The sequence below is a fragment of the Sebastes fasciatus genome, chromosome 15, assembly GCF_043250625.1.
Source record: "Sebastes fasciatus isolate fSebFas1 chromosome 15, fSebFas1.pri, whole genome shotgun sequence".
NCBI lineage: Eukaryota > Metazoa > Chordata > Actinopteri > Perciformes > Sebastidae > Sebastes > Sebastes fasciatus.
The window spans coordinates 11,466,230-11,482,364 of NC_133809.1; the positions used below are offsets into that span (position 1 = coordinate 11,466,230).

The window sequence follows — 16,135 nt, forward strand, 5'->3', positions numbered from 1 at the left end:
TATCGTAATATATTGAATTGTAACCCCTGAGTCATGATATGTATTGTATCGCCAGATTCTTGCCAATACACATTCCTAGCATCCATAAAGCTAAAAACAAAAGTCTGGTTTACTCATCTTACAGTTGGTTCAAATTAAGGTCCCACCAGGCAGACAGCCAATCATAGTTTAAGATAATGTGGTGGAACCTGGGGTGACCAATCAGATTGCCCATGCCACCCCAGACCACTCCATGGACACACACCTGGATCAGACAATCCTTTCAGTTTCAAGAATACCCTGGCTTAAACAATGTCATGGTACTTCCGCCGTTTGCTCTTGAGACTCATAATTCACCTGACCACTAGAGGTTCTCGTCAGGTTAACATAAACAGAGGTCCTTCCAAATTTTTTTTAACAAACAACCGATACTGTCGTCTTTCTTGTTAGGAAAATCTAAGTTCAGAATCTTTTTTTTTGTTGTCTTTTTTGGTCTTTTGCACCTTGGAATTGGCACTGAGATTGAATTGAACCTGAGTGACAGGAAGAAAGATTGACGCAAAGAGAAACGGACAGAAAATCGGAGAGAGAAAGAGGTGTAGATCAAGATGGAGAGACAATCGCAGAGAAAGAGAGACAGAGGGAGGGAGGGAGGGTAGGAGACGCTCGCTATTAGAGTCAGACGGCATTGACCTTCACTCCATCCAGGACCACGTACAACACTCAGCACATATGGCTCCACTTAATGTGGCGAGACCTGAGTGTGTGTGTGTGTGTGTGTGTGTTTCTCTTTTTGATTCACTCGTAGAGGTGTGACTATTAGCACGAGCGTGCATGCTTTCCTCTGTGTGTCTTTGATTTTGTTTACATGCTGATGTTTACTTGTGTGTCGACACATGTGATATATGTGCATGTGTGTCTGTGTGCGTGCCTGCAAACGCAGTGTGGATCTTAATTGGACTCCATTCAAGTGTTTAATTACTCATTAGGGATGCTGCAAAGCAATCTATACAGCAGCTTTCCCCCCGTACGCTCCCTCTGCCCTCGGTGACTTCCAACCCACAGAGGCTCAAACGCTTTGACCCAAACTACATGGATTAGTTCACCTCGTCAATCTGGATCAACCCGTCCATATTAGATGAAGATCCTTGAGCCGGAGGGTGATGCCGGAGCGAGACAGGCCGTTAATAAGTCAGTCAGTCAGCCAGTCAGTTTGACACACTTGTTCATGTGAAAGATTAGTACTCAGTCAGACTGCTGGCCACTTTATTCACCCAGCCAGTTATTCAGGTGGTCAGTTAATAACCCAGCCAGCCAGTCAGTCAGTCAGTGGGCCAACAAGCCTCATGGCCTTTTAGCTGGCTAAATCAGTCAGTGACATAATCGTGTTGTCACTCCGTCTATCAATCTGTCAGCAAGACTGTCAATCAAGGAGTAAAAACCCTAAGTACTAGCACCTTCAGGAGTGATGCTTCACAAGTACAGATTAAAAAAAACAACATAAAATACAGCAAAGCAGTTACAGGGAACGTTCAAACGTAGAGAATTACGCTCAGTTGCCAGTTCATTAGGTAGCTCAAACCAATGCAGTCTAATACAACAGCCCTGCAATAAATTCTACCTCCGTGAAGGTTATAATGCTCAGTGTTTGTTTGTGCACCACATTTATATGAACGATGGTAGATTGAATAATGTCCGGCACACTACACAAGAATCAAGCCGATTTTGGGCCGATTCCCCCCTCCCAAACAATAATCCCCGAAACATAAAGTAGTAGTAAGATGGACCTCACACCTTGTTGATTTGTGGCAACAACACAAATGTTTATTTAACATGTCTCCATGACTTCCTCCATTCTTTATTCTTCATGAATTTTCAGTACAAAGTAGTGCAAAATCTAACATCGCTAATTCTTCCTGCCCCTCGTCATGTTTCTTTACGCTAAAGTCACGTTTGATCGTGAGAGATTTTGCGAGATTTCCATCCTCTTGTTGTTCATGAATGGAATCTGTTAGTGTGTGGTGTGCTGTTTTGGCTAAATCGTTGCTCACCACACACTGTAGGAACAAAACTGTTAAATTTAACACAACATGTTGTTATGTGTGGGATCTCTCATATTTTCAACATCTGTTAAGATTTGAAAAATCTTTCAGTGTGGGCCAGCCTTTACAGAAACACCTCTCTGTATAATGCAATATAGTCCAACAGCACCACAAACTACATCCTCAGTTTCAACACAAACAGAACATCATAACCATCATAAAGGTTGGATTTATTAAACATACACAACATAAAACTATTGGATTTAGTTTTTTTTCTCAAAGTTTGAGCTAAAACAATGTTTGACCCTCTTTCCCGAGAACCTGGACTGTTGAGCTTTTAATAGCATTTTAGATACCATACCTGAGGAGTCTTGGTGCAGAAAAGTATGAGGAGGAAAGATCATGAATATGTAACCGAGAACAACGGAGGGTTTGCTCTTGCAGGTTGCTATCCTTGTCAAACGTTGACTGGATGTATGTGCGGAAATATAACAAAGTAAGAAAGAATGAAAAGTTTTGTCTTCACAAAACATTGGTGGTCATGTTGATTGACATTGTGTCCCAATCACAAAAAAAGTCATTAAAACTGCATCTAAAGAATGCGTGAGTATTGATGGAATGAAAAATAAATCAGTGCAGTCCTTCTCCCCTCTTTAAACATTGACTCTGTGGAGACGTGACATTTCTGCAGGGCGTTGACACAAATCCTTTCTCGGTGTGCTCGGACACCAGCCATCACCTCCTTCGCGCTTCGCTTCGGGCCAACCTTGTCGATACCAACACAGCCCCGCTGCTGTTTACGCCGTCGAAGGTGCCAAACCCGGTGCTGCATCACGCCGAATGCCCCTCAGAAAACAAGGAGACTGATATAGGCATATCATGCACTCTGTCTGTCAGCTTGTCAGATGTGCCGCGTGTGCCCGAGCTCTCATCTCGTCTGTCTGACTAACTCATCCTGCTTGTCCATCCGTCAGTGGCTTTGTCGCTCTGTCTGTCTGTCTGTCTTTGGGTCTATTCTGTCTTTACTTTTTGTGCGTGTGTTTTAGCTACCGCATCACCAAGGTGACAATTACCCTTCCGGGGGATCTTGAGATTTTTTTCCGACAGGTTTTGTTATGTTAATTCAGAGCTGTGGGTGTCGGCTTGTATGTGTCTGTACGTATGATGGGGAGCATGTTTATGTCTGACAGTGTGTGTAGGCTATACGTTTGCCAGGGATTGGCAGAGGCGGCGGTTAATCCGCGGGGGGCCCATGTTGCCCGTCTTGGAGAAATACATAATAACCTTTCAGATGTGCTGAATGTCACCACGGTGATCTATGGGCGACATTATGCAGAGTGACAGATGTGGAACTCAAAAACAACACAACTTGAGCTTGGGAATGTGAGTGTGTGTGTGTGTGCCGGTTACTGCAGTGTGCGACCTACAGTATGATAAGTGTGTCTATAACTCGTTGGTATTGTTTGTGTGCATGTGTTTACTTAGACGTGAGGATCAAGAGCTAATTTACATAATTAAACATCAGTGTTTATGAATTTTCCCATGTGTGTGTTAACGTGGATGTACATGTGCCTCGTTGTGCACGTGTTAACATTTTCTGTTATGTGTGTCAGCGCCCTAGTACGGTATATTTATGTACGTATATGTGCAGGTATGTGTGTCTCAGCATGTGTTTATGTAGGAGGAGGTAAAGTATTTACTTTGCCCCACATACCTAAGCATCAGCAGCAATGCAGCGGGAGTCGCAGGCAGAGACGACAGCATTAGAAAGGAAAACCTCATGCTGGGAGAAAAGCAGCTAAAGAGTCTTTGCAGGAGGAAGATGTGTGTGTGTGTGTGTGTGTGTGTGTGTGTGAGTGTGTGTGTGTGTGTGTGTGTGTGTGTGTGAGTGTGTGTGTGTGTGTGTGTGTGTGTGTGTGTGTGTGGAGGAATCATTTTAAACATTCAAAAAGATGGAGCGGAAAGCAGGAGGCAGGGTGGGGGGTTAAGACAGAGGAGAGAACAAGGAAGAGAAAACAGTCATGAAGACTGAAACGAGTAGAAAGTAACAGTGTCAAAAGATGCTGCTGTGCTCCTGGAGGGAAAGTGGGAGAGGAAGAAAAAGGAAGAAGGAGAGCGAGTAAATGAATCTGAAGTGAGGAGAGATGAAGATTGAGGGAGAGAAAGGAAAGAAAAGGAGCAAAAGACAGAGTGAAGACAGGAGCCGATGAAGACGGAGAGATAGAAACGGGAGAGTAATGTGGAGTTAATTGGAGAGACATTGAGAGTGACTGAAGCTGCATCAACGTAACTTAAACTGAAGCTACTTACGCACGTTTCTTCCTGCCAAAAACCAAATGAGGTGAAATTGTGCACATTTCAGATGCTCAATATGAAATTTCATATTTTAAAAGACTCCATATTTTCATTTGGCCAGCTGTGCCTGGAATTGACTGTGGTTAGCCGGCGATAATGGTTGCAATCTCGTTGTGTTGGTGTGTGGTAGAGAGAACACCGGATGTTCATTACTGTCACTAACAGAATGATGATAGTTTCTTTATATAGCACATTTTCATACAACAGGCGTAGACTTAGTGTGCTTCATGATAAACTCAGTGCTGGCAGAAAGTATCACCCACTGTGCCTGCAGATAGAAGTTGAATTTTCCCAACGTTTGCCTTCAACTTTGAGAAGTGAAGATGAATCGGATTTTTGAAAAATGAAAATCGATCCACTCCTGATTCGTCCAGCTGTTCATCTTCACTCCTCTTCCAAGAAACATGGAGTGATGTGGGGAATAAGCAACATTTGCCTTTTACCCTCCAAGAGAATAAGAAGTTTCATTTCACTGGGCTATTCAAATGCTTGCTTTACTTTTCATTTACTGTAGAATCTTAGATAAAGGAGTTTTCTTATGAACAAATAAGTTATGTTAACATTCAGTTTTTCTCAGCAAAATAATCGAGGCTCAGAGTGCATTTCCTTCTTCATAAAACATTTGCAAAGTCGATTTTTTAAAATGTTTTACAATGTGATTTGTTTACATTCATGTCAACTAACTAGAAGTGTTCTTCATCACTGCCTTTATTGGTACATTGCAAAGTTTGTTGGCACGTTACCACAACTACTGTCGATCAGCGCCAGCGGTATAGCATCACGACACCAGCAGAATGTGGATTGCACTAGCTGTGTTCTTACGCTCGTGCATTAGGCTTGCCGCGGTAGTCATGTCACTAGTGTTACACGGTGTATAGGCATACACCGATTACAGTACTTGCCTACAGCTCTCACCGCCGTTTTTTTTTTTATCGAAAGAAAACCCACTCATCAGATATTGAGCGGCATCTTTTCTTGTAAACCGTCACATCCCGTCACATCCCTATCGCCCATGTGTGTCCTTGTGTGCATGCATGCAACAAATCCTCCGAATTAAATGCCAAAAATGTGTTTTCTGACCTGATGCTCCCATCGGCACTGCAACATCATTTGTCTGTGCCAACCAAGACCATCATTGAGGTTTGGTTTGGTTTAGGACATAAAATGACTTGGTTAGGTTTAAGGAAAGATCATGGTTTGGGTTAAAATAAGTACTTCTCTACGGTTACGGGAGCTTTGTTGTCATGGTTATGGTTAGGAAATGATTGAGGTTGTTGAATGGCTGTCTCCTGTGTTAAAGTAATGTTTTGTTGACCCATCCATCCATCCTTGCATCCCTACACTTAGTTGCTCAGTCACCACTAAAGGGTTTAGTCCGTTGGACGTAAGCATGTGGCGTTTTTGGGGCACCTGCTGAAACAACTGATGCTGGCGTTCTTCATGGAGGCCACTCTCCTTGCATGATATAAACAACAGGGACCCACTCTAAACTAAAAACATTGCCCCGTAGTGCTACTAGTGGTTAAAAGTTCCACAGGATTCCTTTAATAATTCATCCAAATTAGGGCAGGACAACAAACGGCACACAAAAGAAAAAGGAGAGGTTGTCATAATGTTTTTGTTTACATGGATGTTTGCCCGACCTTGCCCGTCTTTGTAGGTCAAAACGTTGCATCATTGAGCACCTCTGAAGCTTCCCCCTTTGAAGCATCTTTTGAACCAAAAAACACGCGGTGTATGGAAAGCGTTTTTCGTTGACTGACGTCCCGCACCCAGAGCGGTGTGTTTTTTTTAAAGTCCACAGCGTGAATGCCGCATCAGCGAGAGTGACGGACGGAGATCAAGTGAAGCCGGAGAGAAAAGTTATAGATGGAGAGAGAGGTGACATAGTGAGAGTGAGAGACAGAGAGAGAGCGAAGCATCCTTTGATGTTTGTTGGTTGATCCGGCCTGCTGTTTAGGACGCAGGCAGGTATGGTAAACAACCCAGGCTTCTCCAACCAGCTTTGATCACAGCCATGCTGAGAGTTGATGTTGATGACTCAGTGGTGCCAGAATACTAAGAAGTGGCCACTACACACACACACACACACACACCTTTTACTGTACTGTACTTAATTACACATCCAGTCACACACTAAACCATACGCTTTCATTCTTCTTCTTTCTCTCTCAATCTTTCATTTCAACTTTTAAACTCCTCAAATTCTATTTTCTTTTCACCCTGATATTGCGCACACAATACCATAAAACCCTTTTACACAGATTCCTTTTTACTGATTGTGGTCCAAGTCTCAGACTGAGCCGTTTACATCCATTCGAAAGCCAGCAGCCAAAAGCCGAATCGTTCGGCTGCATCTGGCTAACCTCACCAGACAATTCAATTGCACTGAAAGAGTGAGGAGAATCTGTGAGACATCAGGGGATTAGCAACCAAGCAAACCATCATATCATATTGCGCAGGTTTACACACAGACAATATTAAAAAGAAAATGGCTTGAAGCAGTGAAACAGAAAACTGAAAAAAGACCATGTACTGAACAACATGCACTTCAACAACAATCTGTTTTATGGGCATATTTTAAGATTTATGTCTTTTTCCATGAAGGCACTGCTGGGCTGGAAAGCAAAAAAAATCTAAAGTTTTTTACAGATCTTAGAAACTAATTATCAAGTTTTCCTCCTTTCGGTAGTTTTACGTGTCAAAATAATATTGACTGTCAATATGCCAGAAATACAAAAAGCCATCTTTCTCTGGAAATGAAAGATAATCAAATTTTATCACCCGGAAAATAAGCAGTATATGCACTATTTCTTGTCCCGGTGTTCAGAGTTTACACAGAATGAGTAAAAGGATTAGTGGAACTTTTGCACCGTACTTTGCTGTAAGCTACCTTAAAGCCCACTGTATTATAGCATCTGTCAAATTATTATGATGGGATAAGTTTTGGAGAAATTTTCGTTTGTCATGAAATGAGAAAATCCCAGTGAAAATTGGCGCGGTCTGAGGATTTATGGGTGTAAAGCCACACAGTGTGCTCAGGTTGATTGAGGGGGGGAAGTGTTGTGTTGTCTGTAGGTTTGCGACAGTGTCTATTTATGAAACTACAACTAGGGGTCACCAAAAACAGAAATGACCAAACTGCACACACACATTAGGGGCTTTAAAGCAGCTATAATCAATATTTTTTATAATGTATCAAATGGTGATGTGTAATATGAGAGATTCCGTTTGAGAATTATCACCTGAATCTGAAGCTCCTGTCGGCTTTACGGAGCTTTATAGCGGGTTTCAGCTCATTGTTTAGCTGTTAGCGACTAGCTGGTGAAGCATTTAGCAGCTAAAGAGCCTGATATTTCCCTCAGGAGTTGGTGGAGACCAAAAACGGAGCTAAAAGAGAGTGAATGTTGGACTTACATTCATCAGGTGGACAGAAACATTACTAATGTTACTCCGTAATTGCTGGATGTGTAAATAAACAATGGTTTAAGACTTTATTTTGATAATCGATTAATCGGTTTGAGTATGTTTTAAGTCTAAATTCTCTGATTCCAGCTTCTTAAATGTGAATATTTCCTGGTTTCTTTACTCCTCTATGACAGTTAACTGAATATCTTTGAGTTGTGGACAAAACAAGACATTTGAGGACGTCATCTTGGGCCTTGGAGAAAGACTGATCCACATTTTTAACAATTTTCTGACATTTTATAGACCAAACAACTAATTGATTAATCGAGAAAATAATTGACAGATTAATCAACAATCAAAAAAATCATTAGTTGCAGCCCTAGTGTTATTAAGATTTTTATTAACGTTTATATTTCACGGTGAAATTATATCTTAAAATCTCAGTTTTCCAAAATCACAAAATGTGTTTATTTGTGGTATGTAGTCGTGGATTTTGTTTGTTGTTGGTCTACTTTTGAGACGTGTCTCTGAGATTTCTGCCACCGTCCCCAATATAATGAAGGTGAATGGAATTTTGTTCGGGTGCTCACAGCATTGAAAAAAAACTTTTTAAAATTCAACAGCGATGTCAAAGTTTCAAGAAACTGCTACTCTGGATAATCCACAGACCTCATTGTGAACAGTTTCCATTGGAAGTTCTTTCTGCATTAGAAATAGTCACTATGACAACGGTTGACAGTGTGCGACACAAATGAGATTCTATTCACCTCGACTGTATTTGGGATGAGGCAGAAGTCTCAAGTGTGTTTTTTTTGGGGGGGGGGAACTGAAACTTTAAGAATAGGAAGATTTCATATTCTACATTTTAACTACGGAGCAAAGAAATTATTCATCACACTGTCATACGGGTAGAAAAGAGTAACACCAGTCTGAAGAGTAGCATTTCACTGTCCTCTCTGGTTGAACACTTGAGGTGTTTCTGTTTGTCACGATTGCTTCCTTGGTAGGACAGAAACAAAATAAAACTCATCAAACCAGTCTTGGTTAGTCTTCCCATTGTTCCAACAAGCTCCAGCTGTGGTCGAAATAAACCCTGAGTTTAGATCTGAAAAGAAACAGCCGTTATGCTATCCTCAAAGCGACCAGACTTTTACCTCGCCGATTGTAAAACACACTTCAAACTCGACAGAAACAAAATAAAATGCATCAAACCCATCTTGGTTATTTTTTCCACTGTTCCAATAACCTTTAGCTCTGGTTTGGTCAAAATAAACCCTTAATTAATTCACGCGTTAGATGTGAAAATATTCCGGCTGTGCCTGCTGTTTTTCCCCGCTGCCTCTCTCTGCCGTTGCTGGCCTCTTTGTGTTTGTGCTAACATTACTGATGACAAGTCTGTTGCTGAGTGACGAAAGTTGGAAGAAACTTTTAATTAGGCCTTGTAAATCTAATATGAGTGAAGATTCAGCTACTGGATTAACAATTTCTCGCCTCAAATTTGTTCAGAAACAGATTATGGCGGACTGCTGAAGTGAAATAACTGAAAGTTTACGTGCTTATTTTCAATTGGTGGACAGGAAATACATTGTGTGCATAGGATTGTGGGTGTTTTAGGAGTGCGGAGGATACACACATGCATCCTTCAAAATCCTCTGAACGAAGGACTCAGTCCTCGGTAGAATTCGAAGGATCCTCGACATCGGAACCGTCCTTTGCCGGGACTCGATGACGTAGCATCCTTGAAAGTCAACCATTGTAGGATCCTTCCTTGATTTTGAGAAACACACTTTGTTTGTTTCACCTCTGACCACACCCATCAATCGTACCTGTAACTACGCTCAGCCGTGATGTCACGGTGTACTGACACTCCCTGGAGTACACTGCTACATCACTGCAGTAAGGTAGATGTCAGCAAAAATAAGACTTTCAGGAGGTGTTGAGTTACGCTTTAATGACAACATCATAATCATAAACATCCATAAAGTTTGATTAATGTCAGTTTTTATTAGTGTTATTATGGCAGCTTGATGCATATCCCTTCAAATAAAGTGTAACATAATATTGTAACAGGGTTTAAATAATAGGCAAACTGTGATCACAAATATGCAAGTTGAAAGAAAGACACACGCGTCACACACGTAAGCTCTATGAGGAAGAGACATGCCGTAAGTGTGAGTGCATTCCCATGTCTTTTTGGCCAGTGCAGTCTGTGTGTTTAATTCCAAATGACACACAGCCTGAGAGGAGGGGATGCAGCGACACACACACACTCATCCGCACATAACTGCACACCAACATGTACTGTTTAACAGCTCGGTGGCACACACCTGCACCTGAACACACACACACACACACCTGCGCACACACACACAGTTTCCTCTCGCCCGAGCGTATTAGGAATGCAGACAGTGTCACAGGAGCAGGGCAGGCCGCTGAGTGGCTTAATACAACCTAATGTATCCTGGCACATTAGCCCTTTCTTGGATTGAGCATCCTCACTCATCGAGACCCACTTTACCCAGCTACCATTTAACCAACCACACACGCACACACATGCACTTCATTGTCTGCCCAAAGTACTAATGCTCAGATGGTAGTCATCCATAAATGTATCAGTGCACAATCAATAGGCAAAGCACATTTTCGTCAGATGGAAAACCACAGTCGTACAAATTGAAATGAAAGACGGAAAAACTCCTCCTCCATCTGCTCTTCCTCCATCTGGCCTTCTCCTCCTCCTCTTCTGCTCTCTCTTTCCTCCTCCTTTTCTCTTCTTTCTGTCTTGTTTTACTCTCATTTCATGCCATCTCATTATCCCCCCTCCCTCTTTCTTTTGTCCTCCTTCCACACGTATCTCCAGTCCTCCCCTACCTTTTCTTTCTCTGTCTGCCTCCCTCTCTTCTCTCCTTTCAGCCCTTTTATTCTCATTCTGTGCATCTCTCCCTCTGTTTCTCTCTCTGCCTTACCCCTTTAGTTGTTAATCAGAGTTGATTGGGAGCAGAGAGAGCCGAGAGGAGCTCCCCAGTGGATCAATGCCTCTAAATGATCTGTTCAAGGATCCCTTTAGAACCTGCAAAACTCGCTCTGATAGGGCACCGAAGCATGAAGGCGCTCATTTCACATCTAACTCACTTCCTGATTTGCCCTCTGGGAGGGAGATAGGACCGCCGTTATAGGGATAATTTGTCCCAAAGCTAAATATCCCACTAACCAAAAGTGCTTAGACCAAAATGTCTTCATTCCAGGCAATCAATTACTGCCAAGGTGAGGGGGAAAATGATGAATTTGTTTAAAAAGCTCAGTCTGTGTGTGTATGCATGCGCCATCTGAGACGTCGAGATTGCCCGACAACTGGCTTTGTTTATGCTCGTTTGATTGGAGACGTTTTCCTGCTCCTCAAATTTACTGAGCTCCGAGAAACAAGATTTGATAATGTGCGACAGCTGAATTTTAATAAATGTATTTGACGGGGTAGATTTGGAAAGAAATTGATCGTAGCCGTGGTGAGCAATGATGTTAATGACGAACACCAGAAGAAGAAGCGTCCGTCGCAAACGCCCACAATACGATATCACACTGAGGAATTTTAAACAGTCATTTGAAATGTTAGATGGTTTACTGAAGAATGTCTCAAAGTGAAACTTGAATTTTGAATGAGTGTGGGTTGTTAAAGATTCAAAAACAAAAAAAAAGATTATCAAATCATGCCCTATGGACATATTATTTATGGAGTGCTAGTAAATAAAATATCTGAATTATCAAATATTTAAAAAACACTGTTGTATTGTATTTTCTCACAGAAGGGAGTCAATATGAAAGCAAAATTATTCATGAAACAAAGATATGTATTTTAAGACTTGCGGTTAAACAAATACTACATTTACAAATACTGATTTAGCATTAGATGTGAAGTATTGATTGATCAGTTTCAGCTTCAAGAACTTTTGCTGATATGTACCATAAAATTAAAATGACGCTCTCATATAGGGTATTATCTCGCATAGTAAACAACGACTGTTTTCAAAGAAAATTGGGTGATATTCTATATTTTATTGTCAACAAATCGCATGTAGATAAAAAAAACAACAGCCAAATCGACTTGCCAGTCAAAGTAAATTTTTACTTGCACCTATACAAATTGTTTTATTTATTAGCGGTTATCAAATAACAACAAAGATAAACGTTAATTGTCATGTTTAATCTTTATTTAAAGGTACAGTGTGTAGGATTTGGCGGCATCTATCGGTGTGGTTGCAGATTGCAACCAACTGAATACCCCTCAGCTTATTCCTCCCTTTCAAAGACTGCGTTAACAGCTGGCGGTACCACGATTTTGCTATCGGCTGTTCACGTTAACGCAGTTTCACAAGCCGTTCTCCGACATGGAGAACTACAGTGGCCTTCAGGTAATGTGAAAATTCAAAAGGCTCTGTCTAGAGCCAGTGTTTCGTTTGTCCCTTCTGGGCTACTGTAGAAACATGGCAGAGCAACATGGTGGACTCTGAAGAGGAACCACTCCCTATGTAGATACAAAGGGCTCATTCTAAGCTAACGAAAACAACGATTCTTAGTTTCAGGTGATTATACACTAATGAAAACATAGTTATGAATATTATATTCCAATTCTGCTAATTGATCCCCCGAAATGTTGCACACTGTTCCTTTAGGTAAATGTATCTGGAGTTTTTCATTATGTTTTTATATCTTTCATTTCCATCATCAGCTCTGGTAAAAATGATGTGTTTAATTATTTTTTATCACTGGCCCGATCGAGCAAGTGAGACGCTAGATTTACTACTTGCCCGGGGCATTTTACTTGATATTCCTTATTGTTGAGCCCTGCAGTAGCTTATTCCTTTATGCCTTGTTGTCCAGAAATTATTTAAAACACATAAATAAGCCACACCGTTGCACTGGGTTGATCTCACATACACCATCCTGCTGCCATAAACACTCACTCGTCTAAAGCACCAAAAGTGTTTTCATCCACATTTGAAAATAACACTCGCTTAAAAACTACAGCACCCAACTGTTTTAGGAAATCATTATTTTAAATGAAAGTATATGTTTTTAAAGTGTAATGTCTTCTGAACAAATGCGAGAGCCACAGACAAGATAGGGAAGCCATAAAGTCTGGAGAGACTACATATTGTTGGTTTTTAGTCTTTATTTGCATTTGTTGACAATAACAAAAATATAGAATAACGGCAGCCTTATCCTTTAAAAGAGACTGTTTCACTCCAGTGACTTCAAGATTGTAAACAGAAGTTCGGTTCCCATATAAGCAACGCTGGCATCAAAACATAAACATAAATAGAGCCTGTGAAATGTAGGGAAAAAAATGCAGCCATATGTTTTTAATATAGTCTAACTGCCTTGCAGAGACTGTTGAGAGAAATAGATTGGGGAGTTCAAGCACTATCTTATGTACCTCCATATGTTACCTGCATTCATTTCTCAAACTCTTTGACTCGGCGCCAGAAGAAGGAATATAGCAAGGACAATTTCCACTATATATACCCTCTAATATGTATCTATATACTAATATTTCTGACCCACTTCTATTCATCATGCCGCCCTCAGTGATCCGCATGTGTACGGAGCTAAGTGGCCATTCACCACAGACTCTATACGCTGCTTTAGGGGGTGGGATAATAATGTGTGCTCTCTACCATCACATGACCCACTTCTCTTGAGTATCATACGAGAAGGCTTATTCAAGCACTCTGGAAAAAAAACACCAAACATGCTAATAATTCCCATGAAGCGTAGCTCGGCAAGCCTTATTAAAATATAATGGGTTGCCATGCAAACTTTTAGCGTAACCAGAGGGATTATTGATTGATTTTTCTGGCATGTTTATTAAATAGGAGACCTTCAGGATATTTTTTTGACTCAGGTGGTTTTAGCAGAAAGCATTTGTTGAAGTGTCCTTGAGCAACGCGTGGAGTCTCTAAGGGTTGCTGTTTTTGTAGCTGGCTCGACCTCAGATCTTCCTGTGGAGATTTACAGACAGAAATGTCCTAACAGCGATCATACAATTTCATATAATTACGGTACACAGCATGACTGAGCTAAGTGGACTCACCGCAGTTTCCTTTATGCTGTGCAATCATACAGAAATCCAATATAGGTAGTAAATATTCATAGTATTGTAGAAGATTTTTTTGATCTCATTACATTTCGGTAAACTATTCCTGATGCTTTCTCCCCCCTGCCCACTGATTCTCTGCATAGTTTGCGATTATTATTATTCATGAAGAAATGTTAATCCATTGTTCCCTCTGTGTCTTGTAGGTTCTGGCACGGAGAGTACAGGGTGGCGGTGAACATTAACGACTATCTGGACATCTACTGTCCTTACTACGAGGGTCCTCCGTCCCACGGGCGCATGGAGCGCTACATCCTCTTCATGGTCAACCACGAGGGCTACACTTCCTGCCAGCACAGGATGCGTGGCTTCAAGCGCTGGGAGTGCAACCGTCCCAGCGGTCCTGACGGACCCCTGCGCTTCTCGGAGAAGTTCCAGCTCTTCACTCCCTTCTCCCTGGGCTTCGAGTTCAGGCCTGGACACGAGTACTACTACATCTGTGGGTTATCAGCTAGACTAGTGTGTGTGTGTGTGTTTCTGTGTGAGAAGGTGTTTGTCCATTTGTTGTGTGCATGGGAGCGTGCGCGCGTCTGTGTCTGCGTGTTAGCCACGCTTCTGTTCAATATGCATTTGTAAACGATATGTAAATATGCAATCAACAGAAGTTGATTGAGAGAGTTCTCAAACACCATGCCGCTCGCTCACCCACAGGCGCGCATAAATACACCTTCCATCTCTCTCTCTCACTCGCTTTATATCTTGATGTATCTGTCTGCTTCTGTCGAGATCATAAGTGGTGTGCTCAGCAAAGTGGTAAAAATGTCACCAGGCGTAGTTTGTAATCATTTTTATATTAGCTGTATTGATGTTTCTCCTCACTTCAACAAGTGATGTATTAGTATCACAGATGGGCCGTACCCCCTGAGACTGTTTTTCTGAACCGAGTTAAAAAGCTATCATTCCCCCACCAGGCGTGGGGACAAATAGAGGCTTCAAATTACTCTTAAACATTGTTTTCAGCTGCTCGGTGTGCCAGATGGGTGGGATAGATTTACCGCATCCGGACTGTTTAGTGCAAGATCAGTTGGTAATCACAGAAAAGCACATTAAATTGACTTTCAAAAGCTTCGCTGTCAATGTCCAAACTTTTCTGGCGCCGCACAGACCACTTTTTTTTCTACGAGGCGGCTGCGAGAGCTGATGGGCTTGTAACAAACAAGACATTTGACTGTTTGAATCCACAGACCAGATGGGAGAATATGTGGAAAGAAAAATATTCTTCTGAGAGTCATAATTCACTCAAGCACAAAAGGTCACTTGTCTTGAAAATGTACAGTATGCTCAGGTTGTTGTAAGTCGTTTGTCTGGCAAGAACGGTCTTGAGCTGCCATTATGGAAGTTGGAAATGAATTTACAAAAAGTAGTCCTTTTGTAATTATTTATCTCATTAGTCCTTTACTTATTTTACTTTTGTGTTACTCTCTAAACATCACACCAAACCTGACCTGTCATTGCTATCTTGTTCAGAAGTTGTCTCATAGACATTGGGCCTCATGCAAGAACCGCTCGTACGAACAGATTCGTCCTTACGTAGCTTGTACGAGTGATTTAGGAGAACTTTCTCGTATTTAAAATGTTCTCCCTAGGAACGAACCTGACGACCTGCCATAGGAGTTATGTGCAATTACTCTGCTGTTAATCAAATCTAACTTTCTTCACTAATGAATTGTATATTTCATTACTCTGAAGCAATTTTGGGTTTGAAAAATCCCTATATAAATTACACTTCATAATTATGTTGACATTATCCTTCGACTCTGCAATTTGAATTATGATTTAATTCTAAATGTATTCATATAGCCTAACGATATCATCATTAATTTAAATTGGCAATTAATGCTATTGTATAACACTATAATATCAATATGATAATCTCAAACTGCAAAACGACTTAGATTATAATTGAAAGTTAAATTGTCTCTGTATATGATAAGGTCAACGGGAAGTGTAACCAGCGCATCAGGCCCTTGGAAGACAGCGTGTCACGGTCATGTCTAGAAGGTAACCCAAGAGTTGGGAAACTCTCACGAGATGGTTAAGGTTAGGCATTGACCTTGAATAATTAAGGTTAGGATAGGTTGCCAAGCAGCGAGTCTTGCAAGAGTTTTTGCAAGTTTTTGCCAGATTCACAATTTGCGGGTTACCTTCTAGACACAACCCTGTGTCGCTGTGCTGATATACGTATTGGCAGAGACAGATG

General features: G+C 41.3%; 1 protein-coding gene across 1 annotated transcript in view; it reads left to right on the forward strand.

The window, feature by feature from the left end:
- LOC141782976 (ephrin-A2-like) overlaps positions 1-16,135 on the forward strand; it is a 94,804-nt gene that overhangs the window by 70,536 nt on the left and 8,133 nt on the right. The window contains exon 2 of the mRNA XM_074659835.1: positions 14,082-14,374. Within this exon, the coding sequence (XP_074515936.1) occupies positions 14,082-14,374 (293 nt within the window). The remainder of the gene's footprint in view (positions 1-14,081; positions 14,375-16,135) is intronic.